The following is a 23508-nucleotide window of genomic DNA, read 5'->3' as shown; positions in this document are numbered from 1 at the left end:
AAAATGCAATGTATCCTCAATACATAACTCTCCAGTTTAATTTCTATAGGAGTCAGAATACAACTGAATAAGAAATAATCATATTACCTGATAATGGCCATGGAGAATACATGGAGGTAATATGGGAGAAAAAATAAAGAGGGGAAACAGAGGGATATGGGAGCAGAGAATGTGTATTCTATTGAACTTTCCAAATTAGAAGATTACAGATTTAGGTAGCTTATAGACTATACAAAGAAAGTATATTACAAATATGCAGAAATGTAACTGAGAAAGGGATCATTCAGATATATCCCAAAACATCTATACAGAAAAGGAGACTGCAATAAAGGAAATAAGAGACCAAAAAAAAAAAAAAATGATACATCACATAACAACCAAAGGGCAAAATGGGTGAAATAAGTACTGCCTTTACACTAATAACACTGAATGTTAATGGATTAAACTTCCCAATCAAAAGACACAGATTTGTAGAATGGATAAAAAGCATGATCCAACTATTTGTTGTTTACAATAGACTTAGACTTGAAGACACAAATAGGTTGAAAGTAAAAACATGGAAAAAGATAACCCATGAAAATAGTAACCAAAACGGACCAAAATAGACTTTAAGGCAAAAGCTTTTACAAGAGACAAAGAAGGACACAGCATATTAATAAAAGGGTGAATGCACCAAGAAAAAATAACATTCATACACATTTTTTCACCTAACCACAGTGCCCTGAAATGCATGAGATAAACACTGCCAACCCTAAAGGAAGAAATAGATATGTCTATATTAATAGTTGAAGATTTCAATACACACAATTTCATGAATAGATGGACACCTAGAAAGAAGATCAATATGGAAATAGGGAACTTAATTGTATGATAAATAAACTAAACTTAATAGATATATACAAAACATTGCACCCTAAGCAGCAGGATATACATTCTTCTCAACTGCACATGAATGGTTCCCCAGGATAGACCACATGTCGGGTCACAAAACAAGTCTCAAAGGACTTGACAAAAGAATGAAGCCAGAAATCCAAAAATGTAGAGAATTAGAAAATCCAAAATTTGGAAGTTATGTAACACATTTTAAACAATCAGCAGGTTAAAGAAGAAATCACAGGAAAAATCAATAATTATCTTGGGACAAATGAAAATGAAAATATCACATGCCAAAAATTATGGGATGCAACAAAGGTAGTGCTCAGAGGAATATTTATAGTCTTAAATACTTACATTAAAAAAGAACAAACAGCTAAAATCAAAGACCTAACTGCACATCTGAAGAAACTAGAAAAAGAACAGCAAACTGAACCCAAAGTAAGCAGAAGAAAAGAAATAAAATGGGAAAAGAAATAAATGAAATAGAGAATAAAAAAGAGAGGATTAACAACCAAAAGTTTGTTCTTTGAAAAGATCAATAAAATTGACAAATCTTTAGTTAGACTGACAAAAAAAGAGATAGAACGCAAATTTGAAAAAATAAGAAATGAGGAGACATTACTATTAACCCCACAGAAATGTATAGAATCATAAGAAGATACTATGATCAACTATATGCCACCAAATTTGGCAACCTAGATGAAATGAGAAAATTCCTAGAAACACACAAACAACTTACACTGACTCTAGAAGAAATATAAGATCTCACCAGATAACTACAAGGAAAAAGATTGATTCAGCCATCAAAAGCCTCCCAGCAAAGAAAAGCCAAAGACCAGATGACTTAACAGATTAAGTCTACCAATCAGTCCAAGAATAATTAACACCAATCCAGCTCAAACTCTTCCAAAAAAATTGAAGAGGAGGAAACACTACCTATCTCATTCTATGAGGTCAACATCACTCTAATACCAAAGCCAGATAAAGACACTAAAAGAAAAAAAAATTACAAACCAATATCTCTTATAAATATAGATGCAAATACCCTAAACAATATACTTGCATAGCAAATCCAGTATCATATTAAAAGCGTTATAGACCAAGATCAAGTGGGATTTATCCCATGTATACAAGGATGATTCAATACAAGAAAATCAAGTAAAGTAATACATCACATTAACAAAGCAAAGGAGGAAAAAAAACACACATGAACATTTTAGTTGCTGCAGAAAAGGCATTTGAAATAATCCAGCATCCTTTCTTGATAAAAACACATATAATAATAGGAATAGAAGTAAACTTCCTCAACATGATAAAGGGTATATATGAAAAAAAAAAAAAAAAAAACCCTGCTAACACAATATTCAGTGGTGAAAGACTGAAAGCCTTCCTTCTAAGATCTGGAAGAAGACAAGGATGCCCATTGTCACCACTGTTATTCAACATTGTACTGGAAGTTCTAGCCAGAGCAATTAGGTAAGAAAAAGAAATAAAAGGCATCAAAATTGAAAAGGGAGAAATAAAACTTTCACTTTTTGCAGATCACATGATCCTATATATATAGAAAAAACTGAAAAATCTACAACAAAGCTACTAAAATTAATAAACAAATTCAGCAAAATGGTGGAGTAGAATAATACAAGCAAAATTCAGTAGTGTTTCTATACACATGTATGAACAATCTGAGAAGGAAAACAAAAAAAAATCAATTTACAATTGCAATGAAAATAATCAAATATCTAGGAATAAACATAACCAAGAATATAAAGGCTTATACACAGAAAACTACAAAACTTTATTAAAAGAAATCAACAAAGATCTAAGTAAATGGAAGGACATTCCATGCTTATGGATTGAAAGATAGCAACATGTCAATTCTACCCAAAATGATTTACAGTTTCAACACAATCCCAATCAAAATTTCAACAACCTTCTTTGCAGAAATTTAAAAGCTGATCATCAAACTTATTTGGTAGAGTAAGAGTCCCTGAATATCTAAGAGGAAGAATTACACTTCCTGAGTTTAAAGCATATTGCAAAACTACAGTGATCAAAGCACCAGGGTACTGGCTTAAGGCTAGATATATAGAAAAACAGAATTGAACTGAGAGTTCAGAAACAGACCCTCACATCTATGGCCAATTGATTTTGGACAAAGGTGTTAAGTCTACTCATTCAGGAAGAAATGCCTTCAACAAATGGTGGTGGGAGAACTGAATATCCATATGCAAAAGAATGAAGGAGGACCCTATCATGCAACATATACAAAAATTAACCTGGATCAAAAATCTAACTACAAGAATGAGGACTATAAAAATCCTAAACAAAAGCATAGGGAAGCATCTTCAGGACCTTATGGTAGGCTATTTTAGTTTGCTAAGCTGCTCAAAGCAGATACCATTAACTATGGGAATTTATGAGTTTACAAGCTTACAGTTTTGAAGCTGAGAAAAATGTCTAATTCGAGGCATCATCAGGTAATGCTTTCTTCCCAAAGACCAACTGTCAGCACTCATCAGATCCTCTGCCACATGGCAAGTGACATGGTGGCATCTGCTGGTTCCCCCTTCTCTTCTGGGATTCATTGATTTCAGCTTCTTGCTTCCATAGCTTTCTCTCTCTTTGTATGAATTACATTCTCTTATAAAGGACTCCAGTAAGAGGTTTAAGACCCACCCAGGGCCACACCTTAACTGAGGTAACCTCCTCAAAAGGCCCTATCTACAATAGGTTTACACACACGGGAATGGATTCACTTTAGCAACATGATTTTCTGGGATACATACAGTTTTAAACCACAACAGAGGCAATGGTTTCTTAGACTTCATACCTAAAGTGCAAGCAACAAATGAAAAAATAGATAAATTTGAGCATATCAAAATTAAAAACTTTTGCACATCAAAGGACATTATCACTAAGGTAAAAAGACAACCTACTCAATGGGAGAAAATATTTGGAAACTGCACATCCAATAAGGGTTTAATATCCAGAATATATTTAAAAATCCTACAACTCAACAATAAAAAGACAAACAATCTATCTAAGATATAAGCAAAAGATTTAAATAGACAGCTCTCCAAAGAAGATATACAAATGGCAATAAAGCACATGAAAAGATGCTCAACATCATTAGCTATTAGGGAAATGCAAATCAAAACCACAGTGAGATATCATTTCACACCCACTAGAATAGCTACTATTTAAAAAGTTGAAAATTACAAGTGTTGGACAGGATGTAGAGAAATAGGAACACTCATTCATTGTTGGTGGGAATGTAAAATGGTACAGACACTGAAAAACAGTTTGGCAGTTCCTCATAAAGTTAAGTGTAGAATTACCATATAATCTGGCAATTCCCCTTCTACCCAAAAGATTTGAAAGCAGGAATTCAAACAAATATTTGTACACCAATATTCATAGTGGTATTATTCAGAATTCCCAGAAGTTGAAAGCAACCCATGTGCCCATCAACTGATGAATGAATAAATAAATGTGGACCATAACGTACAATGGAATACTATTCAGTCAAAAAAAAGAAAGTTCTGATTCATGCCACTTCATGGATGAACCTTGAAAACTTCACGTTGAATGAAATAAGCCAGACACAAAGGGGAAAATAATGTATGATCTCACTGATATGAAATAATTAGAATAAGCAACCTCATAGAGTCAGAATCTAGAATATAGGTTACTAGGGGCTGGGGTAGGGGAAGAGGGAACAGGGAGTTAATGTTTAAATTGGACAGATTTTCTATCTGGGTTTATTTTAAAGTTTTGGTAATGGATGGTAGTGATGGGAGAACAACATTGTGAACATAATTAACAGCACTGAGTTACATATTTGAATATGGCTAAAAGGGGATATTTGAGATTGCATATATGTTAGTAGAACAAAAATTTAAAAACAAACATAGAAACATAAAACCCATACAGTGAACCCTATTGTAAATGATGGACTATAGTTAAAAGTATAAGTATAAAAATTTCTTTCATGAATTGTAACAAATATACCACTATAATGCAAAGCAATTATAATAAGGTGGTATATGGGAAGTCTATATTTTATGCATGATTTTTCTATAAGCCTACAACTTCTCTAAGGAAAAAAATAGAGCAAAAAGAAGTGATATTTAAAAATTTAAGCCTGGTCTCATCCCTCCTCTGCTCAATCCCTCCCCTGATTCCTAATTTACTCAGACAAAAAGTCAACCATGAAAATGACTTCTATGTCCCTATCCAACCCAGTAACCTTGTTACTTCTCTGATGGCGCTTTTCCTCTCCCCCTTACTCACTCTGGCTCCAGCCACATTGACTTTCAGTCTTTTCTTCATAAACACCAGCATATTCCCACCTTAAGGTCTTTGCTCTAATAGTTTCCTTTACCTGGAATGCTCTTCTAAAAAATATTTTCTTATCTAACTCTTTCACCTCTTTCAAGTCTTTGTCCAGTTGTCCCCTACACACACACACACACACACACACACACACACACACACACACACCACCTGGAAATCCCAATTTTCCTCTTCAACTCTACTTTTTCTTTTTTCCATAGCACTTATAGTCTAAATAATTCTAAACTTACATATCTATTTTTATTGTTTATTTTTTTGTCTCCTTGGTAGAAAAGAAGCTCTAGGGGTTCAACCATTAAAAAATCTATGAACTATCTGTAAACTAAATTAAAAGTCAAACAAATGAAAATAAAAACATTTGCAACAGATATGAAAAAGGTTAACATTAGTATATACAGAATTCATAATAAGTTGAAGAAAATACGGGACACTACATATATTATGGACAAAAACATAGACAATCAACAATTCATTAAACAGAAAATACAAATGGCTAAGTTTTGTTAATGGGTGGTGGCAATAGTGTCAAAACATTGTAAACATAATTAACCCAATGAATTGTATATCTGAAAATGGATAAAGTGGGAAATTTTAGGTTTCATTTATGCTACCACAATAAACATTTTTTAAAACTGCAAATGGTTAAGTTTAAAAAAGCTTGATATAACTAGCAATCAAAGGATTGCAACTTTAAAAAATGAGTGTGCCAGTTTGAGTGTATTGTGTCCCCCAAATGCCATTATCTTTGTAGTCTTGTGTGGGGCAGAAGTTTTGGTGTTGGTTGGATTTTCTTGGAATGTGCCCCACCCAGCTGTGGGCAATGATTCTGATGAGATGTTCTCATGGAGGTGTGGCCCCGCCCATTCAGGGTGGGCCTTGATCGGTAGAGCTACATAAATGAGCTAACTTGGGGGAAGAAAAGGGAGTGCAGCTATGAGTGATGTTTTTAAGAGGAGCAAGCTTGCTAGAGAGGAACATCCCGGGAGAAAGCCATTTTGAAACCAGAACTTTGGAGCAGACGCCAGCCATGTGCCTTCCCAGCTAAGAGAGGTTTTCCGGACGCCATTGGCCATCTCCAGTGAAGGTACCCGATTACTGATGTGTTACCTTGGACGTTTTGTGGCCTTAAGACTGTAACTGTGTAGTGAAATAAACCCCCATTTTATAAAAGCCTATCCATCTCTGGTGTTTTGCATTCTGCAGCATTAGCAAACTAGAACAATGAGTTAGGAAGGCTTTCTCCTATCAATGTAAAGATAAATTTTTAAAGTAATATCCAACATGCTGTAAGATGGCATCCTCTTAAGCACATCTTTTGAGAATATACTTTGGAAAATAATTTGGAAATATATATTGAAAACATCAAATTGCATATATCATTTACCTTATAATTTTTTTCAAATAATCTGTTCCAAGGAAATATTCTAAAATTTAAGATTAACAATTGAAATTAGCCTAAATCCATTAGAAGAATGAAATAAAAATAAGAATTCACTATTATGCAGCTTCAAAAATAGTTATAGTTTTAATTATATGAAAAAAATGCTTATGTAAGCAGAATACTAAATTGTAATGCAGTGTAATCTCAATTTATAAAGAAAAATGATTAGAACCAAAAGACCAGAATAAATACGCCAAGTTTTACCTGAATTTATGTCTGCTTGGTAAAATTGTCAGTAATTTTTTGGTATCCCTTAACTTCTCTGAATCTTCCAGTTTTTTGTGATGAACATTTATTTCTTTGATCAAAAAACAAAACAAAATAAAACAAAAATGATATTTTTTACATTACAACAGTGATACCTGGCACATGGGGTGTTTCAAGGATTAAACAAAATTACTTATATGTAAAAGTTTGTTAGTGTCATGCATGAGATGACATCAATAGGTATTTTCCTTCCCTGACAATTCAAGATGCAGGATAAATAATTTAAAATTTAAGAACTCAGACTCTGCTCTCAGAGAGATCTGTATTCAGATTACTGTTTATTAGATGGGAGACCTTGAGCAAGTTAAGTAATTCATGTCTTTAAGCTTCAATGAACTCACCTATAAAATAATAATAATAATAATATCTATCTTTATTGGGTTATTATGGGATGAGATAATATTATTCATAAAAATTACACATCTCAGTGCCCAGCACATAATAAGCTTTCAGTAAATATTAAATTTAACATTTGTATGGCAAAGTTAAAAGTACCTACAGATACGGATAGACTTGTGGATTAATATAACGAATTTTAAGATGAAGACACTAAATAGGTGTTCCATTAATCAGAGAAAGAAGCTCAGATTTGCATGCCAAATGGACAGTGTGACCAACCCAGTGGAATCCTGGCTCGAGTGAAAAAAGGAACAATAGATGTTTAAAATGAACTCATGGATGGGTAGGTCTTGGGGTGAGGGCCCTCCAGCTATTGAATCTCAGCAAAGATCCTTTTTAGGGAAGCTGGCTCTGTCCCAGAGATAATTTCACCAGGGACAAGAGGAAAATATGAGCTTTCATTCTTATCACTGCATGGGTGGGGGTTGAGGGGGGTTGGCAGTATGGCATCCAAAAATAAAATGTTAATTGTCATGCAAAAAGAAAAAAGAAAACTTTTCCCAACTGTGCTCAAAGTGAAAGCACCAGGAACAGAATTCTGAGATCCAGGGGACATAAAGTGCAGGAGAAAAGTCCATCTGCCATCACTGTTCCCCTCTCCCAGTCAGTACTGGAATCAACTCCTTCAACAAAGGGCAGATACCCATATTTGATAAATATGGTACAGAGAATAATATGTGTTCTATTTTGCATTTGGCAAGATGAGCTTGAAAAAGTACCTTTCCATCATACAGTCTCTGGCTGAAAAAAGACTTAGTTTCAAATTTATTCAGTTTGAAAGACAAAAGAAAAATTGTAAGATAAAGACTTATATTGCTTTCACTTAATCATTTTTACTATTGCCACAATTTTTGTGAAATTTATTACAAATTACAGCATTATCCTTAAAATAAAATTTATTGAAGAATAGTGAAATCCAAAATTCAAAGGAATTTTACTTTTCTTTTGGTTTCTTTTTGGGGAGAAAACTAGACTGAGGATAAGCTAAGACTCTGCAGATGAGAGTGGAGTAACAATGCAAATCCTCTCCAGAAGCTGATGGTTATCTTTCCTCACAACACTGCATTCAATTTTCTAAACTTCACTTCTAATCCCAGCCCTGGGTTTATGAAATGGTACAGGCCACCAAAAGTAAACTACAGCCTTCAGGATGCCCTCTGGGAATTTTCCCTTTTCTCGCAACCCTGGCACAGAAGCTGACTTTTTGACATTAAACCTAATTAGCAAATGAAGTGAAGATGAGATCCTACAAGGTAAGTCAAACATGGCACAAATAGGGTGCCTCCTACTACCCTGGAATATTCTTACTGAAAGAAGTCTAAGAATAGCAAAAGTCACCAAAAGGGCCTAGGGAGGATAGACTTGAGAAATAATATTTTACAATGATTTTTTTTTTTCAGATTGGAAAAGTAATATATGTTGCTCATAAGAAATTTTGAGGAATATAGATTTATATAAAGAAGAAGTTTATATAACCCATAATCTGATCTAGTAATACCAGCAACTATTAATTTTTTGTTTTATTTCTAAGATTTTTTTTATACTTTTGTATGTATTTTCTTTTTCTACAGAAATATATATAAAGAATTATATAAACTCTTTTTATAAAAAGAACTCTGTAAAGTATAAAGAACTGTAAAAGTCTGCTATTCAAGGAATCAACAATATCTGGTTGCTTAATAAAAATGTATAATCTCAGGCCCCGTTCCATTCCTTTTGAAGCAGAATCTGCATTTTCATATGAACCCCACGAAATTCTTATGCACTGCTCTGATGAATATCATTATTATTATTTCTCCCATTACTCTAATTCTTATTTATGGATATAAACATTTTAAAGGGTCTGAATATTTCTAAATTGCCTGCCAGAGAAAAAATACATATATACAAGTTTTTCTGAGTGTCATTGTATTGCACCTTTACCAACAGTTACTATGATTTTTTTATCTTTACAAATTTGAAAAACAAAAGAAAAATCATCTTCCATATTTAAATTAACAACCTGCAAGTAGAAATGTAGAGATTATAGATTTAATTTACACATTATAGTAGAATTTTATATTCACTCCTGAAATCCCTCTTAATTTATTGAAAATAATATTCCTAATTTTAAGAAATTTCACCCTACAGGGATATAAATAAATGTTCCAAAACATCTATTACATCGAAAAGTATGCAAGAATACAGTAGGCCTCAGTAAACTTTTACAGAATTTTTAAAATACTTTAGACCAGTGATCAGATATAAAACAGAATGAAGTTTAAAAGATAGGCATGAAAAAAAATTTTACCTAGAACATAATTAATTGTTCAACAAATGGTAATGAGATAGTTAATAAAAAATGATCTAAAGTTCTTGATGGAGACCAATCAAAAAATTAATGCTACTTTTAAAATATTTTATTAAAAATGTTATAAAACACTTCTCTTTAATTATGCAAGTACTGAAACTATACAAATTATTTTTCAGTGTGAAAATCCAACATCATATTGTCATCTTAGAAGTAACCCTACTGAAAAAAAATACATGGAGGCAAACAATGAGGGAGCGAGAGAGAGGGAAAGATTGATTAGTGGAATAACAAAAGTATTATAAAAAAAGAATAAGTTTCTCTAAGGAATTTAGTTAGCTTTTCACAGGACTATGAATTGAATGAGGAGGCAAATTTTCAAACTTCAGCTGATAGCCCTGTGGTGAGAGGGCCTCCTTACTTGCAAGTTTTATAAGATGAAAAAGACCGGGCATCTCCTGCTCTCTGAAGAGAGAAAGGCAATGGGCACATCTGTTACAGTTGGGGAGCTCCAAAGAATGATCTACATTCCAAAGATATATTACTGATATTTTTAAAGAATTCTGGAGAATGAAAAAGGAATTTTATAAAAACTGAAGTTGAGCAAGTTTTTTAATGGCAAAAAGGTAAAATCCAGAAATTGCTTCTAAAATTTTTTAATAAAACCAGGTGTTTAGGAATATATTCTACAATGTTTTCCAGAGATACAATGACATTTTTCACTACCTTTGTACCATTTTTGTATATTTAGCTTAGCTATCTGTCTACAATTGTTGATAATAATAGATATTAACCTAGGAAGAGTTTTAAGTGACCTGACAGAGCATTCTGTCATATTCTATCTAATATTTAAACCAAAGACTTAGATGGAACATGCAGTGTTAAATTGATGTTTATAAAACTTGTGGTCAATAAAAACAGAAAGGATAGCTAATATTTGAAGGTCAGTCAAAAGCCTAAAAGATCTTAATAGACTGAAACACTTGGTGAAATTAAATAAGTAATTTCCTGCCATTCAAAAACAACTACACAATATCAGATGGGTACGATCTGTTTTAAAGAAGGTCTCACAACCAAACTCTAAGGCCTTTGGTAAAAGGCAAACTCAGCAAAAGCCAAAAATGTAAAGTTACTGTCCAGAAAAGCTAATGTCAACTACAGTCCCTATGAGTTTCTAGAGGAAAAGATATTATAGTACCACTGCATTCTGTGTCAGTCATGTAGCATCAGGGGCATCACATCACTTAGTAACATCACATTTTCAGAGAGACATGAACCATCAAAGCAAGACAACCAGGATAGTGAGCAGCCTGAAAATCATGAATGCTCATAAACCAAGAATGCTCAGTTTAAACAGAGAAGATTCAAGGAGGATATTAGCATTTTATAGGCTGCTGTGCACACTTATTCTGAGCATCAGTATGTGATAGAAAGAACACAGCACAGCCACTTACTGTATTTGTGAGTCTGCACTGTCTACTTAACCTCAATTATCACTTCCATAATTGTTGGAAAATTAAAAAGTATAATGCATATTCAAAATCCTAACAGAATGTCTGCATGTGATAGCCACATGCTAAGTGTTAACTTTTCTTCCCTGAGGCAGAAGTAAGAGCACAACAATAAATCAAGATGAGAAACTGACTCAGGAGTCAAGAGAGAACAAGGAAGTTTATTACAACTTCTAAAATGAAAACTGTTCTGAAGGTGATGCCCTGCCTTCCTGTATGATGAGCTCCTTGTCGTTGATATTCCAGCAGAAGCTATCTAACCACTAAGTAAGCTGGTGGCACAGAGGGATCTCAGAGCTGGTGGAAGGACAGCTTAGATAAAGTCTCTTCCAGCTCCAAGATTCAATGAGTACAGATTACAATAAAAATGTGATTTTCAAAGTCCTATTCAAATTATCATTTCTCTAAGGCCAGTGAATGTCAGCAAACACTATTGGAGGAAATGAGAGACCAGATGACAGTTTCTTTATCTCCTCCAGAGAACAGGAAAAACAGGTGAATAAGGGACAAAATTAAACTATTCCCTTAAGTATGTCCCTACAACATAGAACACTGTCCTATGGGCTACAAAAACAGGTAGAGAACTCAGGCATGCAGTGGGAGAAAGGGGCATAATATATCAAATTGGGAAAAAATGAAAAACAATTAAAGTAATGATATATCAAAGGCTCCAACCACTAGAATTATAACACCCAAAAATGCAAATAATCAGTTGCCTGCAACCCCCTTCTCTGTCTTCTCAGTGTCTATCATATTACTACTCTTTTTTCTTTCCTTTTTTTCTCTTTCTTTTCAAGAATATTCTTTGTTGGTCATTTATCCTGATTTTGTATGAAAGGGTGTGGAGTGATTTGCCTCAAGTTATGATGACTACATGAGGAGCTGAATATCACATATGGCAAAGGTCAGCTAAAAGTAAAATACTCTGCACTGCTCTCCTCAATTCAGTTTAACTAATTTGAGAGATAGGACCTCTTATTTTTATTAGAGATGTTGTGGGTTTAGAGAACAATCATGTAAAAAATACAGGATTTCCGTATACCAACCTATGATTAACAACTTGCCTTGTTGTGGTATATTTGTTAAAACTCATGAAATCATATTTTTATAATTATACTACTAACTGTAGTCCATGGTTCAATTTATGGTTCACTGTCTGTGTTGTGCAATTCAATGTTGTTGTTGTTGTTTTCATTTTTATTCTAGGAATCACCTTTTTAAACTATTGCCATAAAAAAATATCTGCAGCCAATCTTATTTTTGATGGCTGGTGACTACATCTGAAGATAGATTAAGACCAGCTCTTGAAGCTGAACTAACTTGGGTAATATTTGCATGCTTTTTAACTATTCTTATTACAAAAATAAGATAGCATGCAAAAAATGAAAAATAAAGTGGTAAACCCATAATTCTTCATATGTGCAGTGATTTGAGGGATACTGGAAGACACTGCCTTTTACCCCTCAGGTGATGTGGTGATATCTACAGTAATGATTCATTTCATAAGTTCAATGTGCTTTTTCCCTGAGAGGTGTGACATGGTAGAAACATTTTGACGAAGGATCACCTAACGTAGTGAGAAAACAGTAACCTCACAGCCCAAACAGCATAGATTCTTGTTGTGACCATGTCACTGACTGGTTTGGGGCTTCAGACATTTAACCTCTTTGAGCCTTCATCTCCTCATTTATGAAATAGAGATAATAATCCTTGCTATGACTCCCATATGGAGCAATTGAGAAAGTAAAAAAAGATAATATATATCAGATAGAGGAGTTAACTTGTCCTAAAAGTGACCCCTTTATGCTGCCCTGCCAAAAGGAAGCTGCCCTCCTGCAAGGCTCCATGGAAATGCAATCAGCTATTGCCCAGTACTCAAGACAATCACCTCCTGTGTCACGTTGGCTGATGTGGAGAATCTTGCTATTAGCCTGCCCTAAGCTGAAACTGCAAAGCTTAGACCTCAGACCCCTGATCACACCAGAAGAGCTGATGCCTAACTCCCCCCAGCCACAAACACTGAACCTGGATATAGGACTGGAGTCAAGTTTTCATCATCATTTTGATATTATATCCTGGCTCCAGAGACATCAGGGAAGAATAAGTGCTCCCTAAATCATGCAACTAAAAATTCCACCACAGTCCAAAGTTGGGATGCCCCTCTTGGAATCTGATGTCTTGTTTGCCAGATTGCTGTGTGCTGCTGTGATAACAATAAGCAAAGGAAGCCTCTGACTGGGCCTGGGTCCATGAATCTCCACAGTAAACGCTGCTCCAAAAGATGTGGTTTCCAGGCCATGGGGTCATGTGCCCTTGTGTACATGATAGCATGGAAAAACATGTTCAGAAACTGCTCAAGTCTTCACGGATGTTGAAGGTTAAGATTATGCATGAGTTTATTGGATTTTTTTTTTCCAGAGAAGTGATGTTGTTATGATGGGAAGAAAGAATTTGAGCTCTGAGCTTCTGAGTTGAGAAAGGAGAAAAAAAAGATAAGTGAAAAAGTATGATAGACTTCTACATTAAGCTTTAATCTAAGTCAAGGCCTAAAATTAAGATAAGATTCTCTCTATTCTTTGTATTCAAAGGAATAGTAATGATTTCTCCTAGGTTGTATAAACCACAAAAGCAAAGAACACCAGAAAGAAAAGAAGACAGCATTTTTTTCCACAAGGAAACATGTTTTGAAATCGTGTTTGTTGATGCTGCTGTATCCTGACTTCCACAGGATCTCCCACAGGGGACAAGGGTGAGAAAGGGGCAGGGCAGGAAGAGATCTCCCAGGAAGCTTTGCAGACTCAGTACTAGGAGGCCTTAATGCAAACCACATTGAAGCCATTGGGCAAATGATCCTGTCATTTAAGACTGTAATATCATCCATGCCAGGGAAGACAGTCTGTAAGGAGCAAACGTGAGCTCTGGTGACTTTGGTGGGCTAAAACAAGCTTAAAAGGAAGCTTATTGGAGAGTTCCATCTTTGGTATGGACTTAAGGGACTGGGGAGCCATCTCCAAAATACTATCCCCTATTCATACATTTATAGACACATACATTCACATGCACACATGTATGCATGTGTATTTGGCCTGTTACATAGCTAAAATTCCTTGGACAAAAAAATATTTTGCATTTGAATCAGTTTAATTTCTAAGACTAAAAAGGGAGTATGATATCTAGCATAATAAATCCATAATAATTTAAAATAGCTTATATTTCTATACCATTTTACAACTTATAAACTGCTTTTGCCTATATGATTTTATGTAATTGTCATGTCAGCCTTGCAATGTATGAATTATGATTCACATTTTATAGAGAAAGTAATGCCCTCTCTGAGGTTGAGATCTTTCCTGAGGAAATCCTGCTCAGGAAGTGACAGAGACCAGATCTATAAAGCTGCGAAAGCCTGAGCTTTGCCTCACCCATAGTTCCCAAAGGCAGGCTAAAGCCCAGAAACCACATCTTTCAAAGGCTTCCCTATATGATTCTAATATCAATAGCCCACATGCTACACATCTTACCTTTAAAAATAGATAATAGATACTGCTAATGGTCTAGAAATGATTGCTCAAGGTGGCTAAGTTGTAACTTACTTAAAGTCACTGTTACCCTGTATTTATTTTTATATCTAGCTTCTTAAGCCTCATTTCCTCTTCCATGTGACACTTAGGTGTTATGTAGTAAATTATGTTTTGTTCAGTAAATCTGCCATTCTTAATTTTTTTATATTTGAATTAATCTTTGTCAAAGATTACATCTCAATCTAGCTTTTGCCAATCACCTATCTGTATTGTCTAGACCAGTGTTATCCAAAGTGGGGTGCACCAGAAAACCCACTAAGGATGCAGAAAAGAAATATTCAAATTTCTATTTTTATTTTAATTCAAAGAGAACATTTTTTTTCAAAAAGCTTTGCCAATATTTATAGTCCTAGTTGACAGTTGTTTACAATAGCCATATATAAAGGAATACACTCAACAACTGCATTGCTGGATATCCAATCAAATTATGGAAACCACTGGTCTAGATTCCCTCCCCATGTTCAGGAAAGTATGTCCCCTCTCCTGGGGAAGAATTGAGAGGCAATTCTTAGTATGTAATTTCTGCTGCAATCTTCACAGGACAGGAGGACATGAGCTCAGAGGCCAGAAATATCTCTCACACTGTGAGTGAGTTTATCCTCTTGGGTTTCCCTTGCCGCTGGGAAATACAGATCTTCCTCTTTGCCATATTCTTTTTGACCTACACCCTGACCCTCCTGGGAAACATGGCCATCATGTGTGCAGTGCGCTGGGATCGTCGGCTCCACACCCCCATGTACATTCTGCTGGCCAACTTCTCCTTCCTGGAGATCTGCTATGTCAATTCTGATGTGCCAAACATGCTGGCCAACTTTCTCTCCAAGACCAAAACCATCACCTTCACTCGATGCATCTTGCAGCTGTACTTCTTCTTCTCACTAGGCACGACCGAATGCTTATTTCTCTCTGCGGTCGCAGTTAACTCGTCTGGGGGGGGGGTGGCGGCCGGTTGCTAAATCCTAGGCTCTCAGGACTGCTCGGAGGGTACCGGCGGCGGGGGCTCTTTCCCGGAGGCGAGGGCGAGGCGGGGGACTTGGCCAGGTCCCCGGCGGTGGCGTGCAAAGTATGGAGGGCGGCGAAAAAGGAACAGGCGGGACACGTTTCTTTTAGGGTGAAGAAGCCAAGAGAGTTTATTAGGGGAGAGTACAAGCTTATATCGGGCGGTTTAGAGGGCGGGGTAGCTATAGAGGTTAAAGGCTTGGATTGGTTCTGAGAGGGCGCGGAGGTTGTTTGAAAAGGGGCGGGAGTTGCTCCGGTAACGGGGAGTGGGCGGGCGAGGTAAAGGGGGCGGTTTTTTCCTGCAAGCTTCCCCTGACGGTTTTACTTTGGGGTGAGGAAATGGGGCCTGCATTCGGCTCCACTTTCTCAGGCCCGGGGGGCCGTGGAGGGCACTACCACCCGTGCCCCACTACCTTTCCTAGGGGCTGATCAGTTCCCCTGGCCCAGGCCCGCCAAGTTGGAACTCGATAACAGTGTCCCGCATCTCTCCATCATGGCCTATGACCGATTCCTGGCAATCTGTCGCCCCCTGTAATACCCCACCATCATGACAACTAAGTTCTGCAGCAGCCTCATCATCCTTTGCTGGGTGTATGGTTTCCCCTGGTTTCTGTTCCCAGTGACACTTGTTACCCGGCTGCCATTTTGTGGCCCTAATGTGACTGATGACTTTCTGTGTGACCTGGGTCCCCTGCTAGCCCTGGCTTCAGCCTGTGTCCCAATCCCAGGGACTGTTCTCATATGTGGCACCATGAGCTCCCTCCTCATCTTTGCCACCTTTTTCTACATCATTGGTTCGTATACTCTGGTTTTGAGGGCTGTGATGCAATTGCCATCAGCTGCTGGCCGGAAGAAGGCCTTCTCCACCTGCTCCTCACACGTGGCTGTGGTGTTTCTATTCTATGGTTCTGTCATGTTGACATATGTGAGTCCTGGATCAGGACAAACAGAGGGCATGCAGAAGTTCACTACATTGTTCTACTCTGTTTTGACCCACTTTTTCAACTTCATGTTCTATAGCCTCTGGAATAAAGGGATGAACAAATTTCTGGGAAGTTTCTAAAAATGGTCTGTGATATTAGTGAGTTGCAGATAAGTTCAGACTGTGAGTGTCCTGTCCTTGAAGACTTAAGAAACTGGTAAATGGATGTGAAGGAGGCAGACTCTGAAAATAAAAGAATTGAAATCCCATTGACCTCTCCTCACATATTGTGTGATTTGACCTACTGGTAATCAATAAAAAAAATTTGGGAGATTTCAAGATCTTAATAAATGATCTGTCCAATGCCTGCCTTCATAATTCCTTGACTTCCTTTACTCTGATTACCTTTATCTCCTCTACATTTGAGCAAACTGACATGTTTTTCACTAACACTTGGCATATGCTCCCTCAGTCCTGCCCCTTAAAAATCCCTCATTCTTACCAATGAAAGACCCTGAGGTATTCCAACATAGATAATACCAATTCCGCCCCCCTCCTTTATCTTGTCCTGTGTGTCATATTCCATGTCCTCCTTTTCAGTGTTAATGGTTCCACATAAACTCCTCATCCTTTCTACATGTTCTAGGAAGGGAGAAGAGGGTGGAATAGAGCAAGTTAAAACACGACAAATTTACCTTTCTCACTGAGATTCAGCCATTTTATTGAATAAATGCTCCTCGGATTGCTGCAAGCATTTGGTTAATTGCTAGAGTTCTGGTAAAGTTTATTTTGACCAATTTTGCCAGTGTTTGTGCTGCTTTTACAAAGGAGTGGATTTTTGGAGGTCCATATGCTCCCATTCCAGAAGCCCCACCAATAAACTTTTTATCCTTACAATGCAATGACATGAGTTCTAAATAACTTGAGCATTATAGTAGAATTGTATGCACAGTGTTATAGAATAAAAGTAATAGCTAATTTGTCCTGGTAAGATGAACTATACAAAGTAATACATGGAAGTGGCAGTTCAGTTGGAACTTGAAAGATGAATAGAAGATCTGAAGAGATGGAGACAATGAAAGCAGCCTGTAAAAACTCAAGAAAAATATAACCAAACCCACAGCAATAGTGGCTAAAAATAAATTTAGAGCAGTTGGAATTAAAAGGCAGAACAGAAAGGATAAGCAACTAAAAATAAGTAAGAATACAAGTGGCCACATGCATCCAAGATGAACCAGTAAAAGAGATCATTTACCTTAGTCCACTAGGACCATGAACAGTAAGTTGAGATAAGTGGCCAGAGCTGTTCTAACTCTCCCTCCTTATCTTTGGTCCCAGCCACTTTTACTCTGTAAAAAGTATCAGGAACCACTGAAGAAAGTATTTATGAAAGAACAATGCTGAGAGTTAGAGGTTGTAGCAGCCCCAAAAGTGCTCTAAAGGGCCAGAAGTTAACTTAGGCCTTATATCCACTACCATTCTCAAGCAAGCTGTTATTTACAACATGTTTATTTCCTTTTCACTGAACTTCTCCTCTAGGTGGGTATATCACTGGTGTCATCCAACTCTCCTTACTCTCTCCCCAAACTATTATTGTATGTCTTGGTTTTGAAAGTTTGCCTAATCCTAAAAGGCACCTGAAGAATTACTGACATACAGATGCTGTGTGCCATCTCAAACTTCCTAAAGCAGAATCTCAGAAAACGGCATGGAAATTTATATTTATTCCATCAACTTTTGCCTTTTAATTCACAAAGTCTTGAACAATTACTTCACCTCTTGAGCATCAGGTTTTTCATCTGTAAAATGGAGTTAATACTGATGTCACAGTATTGCTGTGTGGATGGAATGAGATAAAACATGTAAAGCACATAGTAAGTACTCAATGAATTGAAGGTGTTTCACTATTATTCATCTTCACCCAAAGAAATTATAACAGTGGCATTTTGACATCATGACTATTGGGTATAAGCCAGATATTTTGGAGAAAAATGCTTTTACAAAAAAGGAAGGAAGAATAGAAAGGGCACCTCCCAAATCTGGGTTTGTCACCCAGCGTGGCCAATAGAAGTCACACTGAACCAGGCTGAGGAGGAAAAGAGAGTGTATTTACACCAGCAGGAGAGCAGGGAAGATTTCCCAGATCAGCCTTTCTCAAGTGATTTTTCAATTGGCTTTTATAACCATCAGACACAAAGAGAGATAATCATCTTAGTTAACAGGTAATCGAGGTTTGGAAAACTTCAGTAATTTAGTTATTTCCTACTACCTTCAGGAATTAGGTGCCTCCATGTGTCTAGGGAGATAGATGAAAAGGCTTTATTCATTTCTGGGAGATTTATTCATTTCTGGGAGATTTATTCATTTCTGGGAGATTTGAATCTTTGAAAGCTTCTTCAAATCTGGATGCAGACTTTAGATTTACATATTGCTGCACGCTTTATATTTATATTTTGTTCCTTTGTAAGACCAAGAGTTCTCACCCCCTGGCTACTTCCCATTTTAAAGTTGCATTTAAGAGCTGTTTTAAAGGTTACATTTTAAGGCTCCTTTACAATTTTCTGCTTGCTTACAGTTTTGAGATTATATTTAAAAAGTCACTGTTACAGAAGGATGGACGAGTGAGGGGACAGTGGTGTAAGGGAGGGAGAAAAGAAAAGAAAGTAGCCTTACCAAGCCATTGAGTGAATCAACAAGAAAGAAAATGAGAACTCTGGTGTCATAGCTCTAAAACTGACAGATAAGAAAGTCCAAAATTTGCAGATAGACTCAAAACATGTATAATATTGAATGTGTGGGATTAGGAAGAATAACAAAAATCTACTGATCCAGCCGAACTAGTGTTGCCGTAGTGTTTACAACATCAAAAAATTATGCTTTTAATAGAACCAAATTACAATCTGCTCTAAGAATAGCATGAGATGATGTGATCATCGTGGGACAGCCTGGGTCCCAAGAGCCAATTAGTGGGCTCCTAAGGAAGGAAACATTTGGGATACAACTGGCAATCTTCCCTTATAATGTCCCAATTTTAGAACCCATTGGAGACTATATCCCTTCAGATGACTAGGAAATAAGTTTCAGAACAAGATAGATACATCTTTGCCATGTAGCAAATATGCTAATTTCTCTCCAGACCAATACCGTGTACCCAGCAACGTAAGCCCCTCTCTGGCTGGTGGCTGCCGAGGATGTCACCCCCTCCATCCTGCCTGCCTTTGCTGCAGTGGGAACAGAAGATTACAAATTAGACCTGTCAGTTCTATGAGGATATGGGTTCAAAAGAGATGTAAGGAGAGGACATCTCTCAGGCATGCCTTTTAGCTCTGCATTCTATTGTGTGGCTCTAGAAACAACAGCACCTCAAGTCACATGAATGAATATAAAAGGAAATCCAGCTTTACAAGGAAGAGGGCCAGGGAAATTTGGGGAAGTGAGAGAGATGAGGATGCAGAAAAAGCTTTGGTAGTATATAAAGGCTATCTTTATGAAGCAGAAGTTATGCCTAGTCTGAAACGGCACTTTACTGGAACAGAGACATTGGCAAACTGACATCTAGAAAGACTAGGTAAGGGGCTTTGAGGAGCAGGGCTGGAAAAAACCACCTCTCTCCATGTTTAGCCATGTTTGCTCTGGTGCAGAACAGATGATCCAGTGCTGAGAGAAGGGACATCTACAAGATGGTTGAATTTGCCAGATTGGTGAGTTCTTTCCCACTTAGTTTGCAAAATCATTGGAATTGTCACATTCACTTGTCCCAAATATTTCTTCTTGCTTTTTTTTTTTTACTCTTTCCTCATGGTTTCTTTGACTGCTGGAGTACACTGAATTCCTGCTACAGAGAAAACACCCAGAGCTTTGTTGCACCAGAGACAATCAATTCACAAGACTTAATAGAAACCTTATAGTCAGGTGTGATATAAAAATTTGATTCTTTCCCATACCATTGTGTCTCTAGTTGCAGCAATTAAGATCACACTTAAAGGTATGGCATTCTTTGATCTGCAAAGTGACACATTTTATAATGAATAACATTAACAAATATTCTTATCTAGTATATTTCAAATGTAAAAGTGTTTAGGGCTATATTCTGGACTTATATGTTCCCGAATAGATATTGTCACCTAATCATGTTACTTTGGGTCACTTAGGCACAAATAATGACTACCCCTGACTAACTAAGGTCATCCAGAACATAAAATGAGACCCGATTACTGAGTACAGAATCTTAGGAGATTTCATTGGCTTTGTCCTGCCCATCTCACAATGTAAATCAATGTACCAGAGTAAGTCTAACTCAGAGAAAATTTTATATGCTCCAAAATTACAATGACCTGCTAGTTTTCCCTCCACTTCCCCTGCTCCAAAATTACAATGACCTGCTAGTTTTCCCTCCACTTCCCCAAACACCTTCAGCATCTACACCTATAATGGGATGGGAGCAACACAGGAGATATGGAAGTAGGAGAGGGATCATTATATGGAGAGAGAGTTTGTGACTCTCACCTTTGTCTTTGGTCCCCAGAAGTCACTGGTGGGAATTGCTGACATTTGTGATCCTCTGCATTCATCCATAAACCAGAAGAGTAGGAGACTTTCTGGAAATCCTGGTATCATAGGCAAAAATCTCAACAGTCCTAAAAGAATATACAGGGTCCATTGTTTATCTTTTCTACTTACAGGGAGAGTTTTAATTTAGTCCAAGATTTAAAAGAGGTATTTTAATTTGACTGGTAAAAAACGGAAACAAATTGAAAGCCATTATGTAGATGGATGGACATTCAAGACTTTCCTGCATTAACAAGAGCTGATGAACACAGAAGAAAGGAGGGCACATTTGACATTTTTTGCCCTGGTTACAAGAACACCTTAAACTTAATAATATTACTAAAACATGTTTGATAATGGATGGTGGTGACGGCAGCACAATATCTGAACATAAGTAACAGCATGAAATTGATAAAACTGAATGTGGTTGAAAGGGAAATGTTAGGTTGTGTATATGGTACTAGAATAAAAAAAAATTTAAATCCATGGAACCATACAAAACAGTGAACCTATGTTGAACCATGGGCTACAGTTATTAGTATAAAAAAGATTAATAATATTGTAACTCCAACATTTATCCAGAATAAAAGTGAAGTGCATGAAGATTTCATGGTAGTATCTGTTATATATTTATTTCTCCCTCTTCTCCTTCTCTGATTCATAGCATTTTTGTCTCTGATTCCAAAGATACAAGTAATTGAAATTATATATTTTTCATATCTTATTCCATAGACATGAGTCAATGACTTTCATACTTCCTTACACATGTTTCTGAGTACTGTCATTAACCTTCTCCAACCTGCTTATTGCATAAAATCTTTTATTGTCAGAAAATTCCTAAAGAGGAATGAGGGACACTCCAAGGATTCAGAAGGTGTGATTAAATTAAGTACTCTGAAAGTATGACAGTCTTCAGCAGTGTAGCTCGATTATTACTTATTTATTAGAATAATAGAATCTCAGAAGTGAATGAGCATTTAGGACTCTATAAAGGAAGTGCCCATGAGGACTGGAGAATAAGATCATCTGTGTCATTGTCACATTTTCTTTTCCTCATGTAGGAAGACATGAACGTGTCCAGAGTCAACACAGTGACTGAATTCATACTCCTGAGCTTCCCCTGTTTCCGTGAGGTTCAGGTTCTCCTCTTCATGCTGTTCTCTGTGATGTACATCCTGACACTGATGGGGAATGGAGCCATCACCTGTGCAGTGACGCTGGATCACAGGCTCCACACCCCCATGTACATTCTGCTGGCCAACTTCTCATTCCTGGAGATTTGTTACATCAACACCACTGTACCCATCATGTTACAGAACTTCCTGTCTGAGACAAAAACCATCTCTTTCACTGCCTGCTTCCTCCAGTTCTACTTCTTCTTCTCCATGGGCACCGCTGAGACCTTCTTACTGCCACTCATGGCATTTGATCGATACCTGGCCATCTGCCAGCCTCTCCACTATCCTGCCATCATGACCAATCATCTTTGCATGAACTTGGTGGCCCTCTGCTGGGTAATAGCCTTCCTCTGCTATCCACTTCCTATCTATTTTATAACACAACTCCCCTTTTGTGGCCCCAATATCATTGACCATTTTGTCTGTGACCCAGGTCCCCTTCTAGCCCTGTCTTGCATTCCTGCCCCTGGAATTGAGCTTTCCTGCTCTATATTGAGCTCCCTTATTCTCTTCATCACCTTCTTCTTAATCCTTGGATCCTACACACTAGTCCTCAGAGCAGTGTTACGGGTTCCCTCAGCAGCTGGCAGACATAAGGCCTTCTCCACCTGTGGGTCCCACCTGGGTGTAGTGTCTTTGTTTTATGGAACAATCATGGTGATGTACGTCAGTCCAAGCTCTGGAAACCCAGCTGGGATACAGAAGATTGTAACCCTGTTCTACTCATCAGTGACTCCACTTGTAAATCCTCTGATCTACAGTCTCCGGAACAAGGACATGAAGGCTGCCCTAAGAAAAATTCAGATGTGCACAAAAAGTAGTCAAAGCAGATGAGAGCTCATAAGTGGACCAAGATCAGGATATTTCTCTTTTTTCCCATATATACTCCTGGTTTTTTAAATAATATTCAATTGCACCTATAGACTCAGACCCAAATTCGTCAATTTCTGCCTAATCATATAATGGGTAAGAGTATTTCAAGTAAACCAGAGCTTGCCTTCAAATTAGGATTTGATAGATATTAAGTTGAATTAAATAACCTGGATATCTGGATTTTAGAGCATGACCTCTCCAACAACTTCTTGCACTTTTTTCTGTGATCACTTTCCTGGTCCCTGACCTCATGTTCTTTTTGACCTC

The 23508-nt window shown here is 36.9% G+C and overlaps 1 protein-coding gene and 1 pseudogene across 1 annotated transcript; both read left to right on the top strand.

Annotated features, from left to right (window-relative positions):
* The first annotated feature begins 15272 nt into the window (after positions 1-15272).
* Positions 15273-16783, top strand: LOC119532907 (annotated as a pseudogene).
* A 5474-nt stretch (positions 16784-22257) lies between these two features.
* Positions 22258-23202, top strand: LOC119533464 (olfactory receptor 11H6-like). The gene has a single exon (XM_037835500.1). The coding sequence runs from the start codon at positions 22258-22260 to the stop codon at positions 23200-23202; it is 945 nt and encodes a 314-aa protein (XP_037691428.1).
* Positions 23203-23508: the final 306 nt, after the last annotated feature.

This window comes from Choloepus didactylus, chromosome 4 (genome assembly GCF_015220235.1).
Source record: "Choloepus didactylus isolate mChoDid1 chromosome 4, mChoDid1.pri, whole genome shotgun sequence".
In the NCBI taxonomy this organism is placed as follows: Eukaryota; Metazoa; Chordata; class Mammalia; order Pilosa; family Megalonychidae; genus Choloepus; species Choloepus didactylus.
Note: the sequence above shows the minus strand (reverse complement) of the source record. Positions and strands in the feature narration are given on the sequence as shown.

Bases quoted from the DNA above. Each gene is read 5' to 3' on its own strand.
- LOC119533464 (XM_037835500.1), top strand. From the start codon at position 22,258: ATGAACGTGTCCAGAGTCAACACAGTGACTGAATTCATACTCCTGAGC.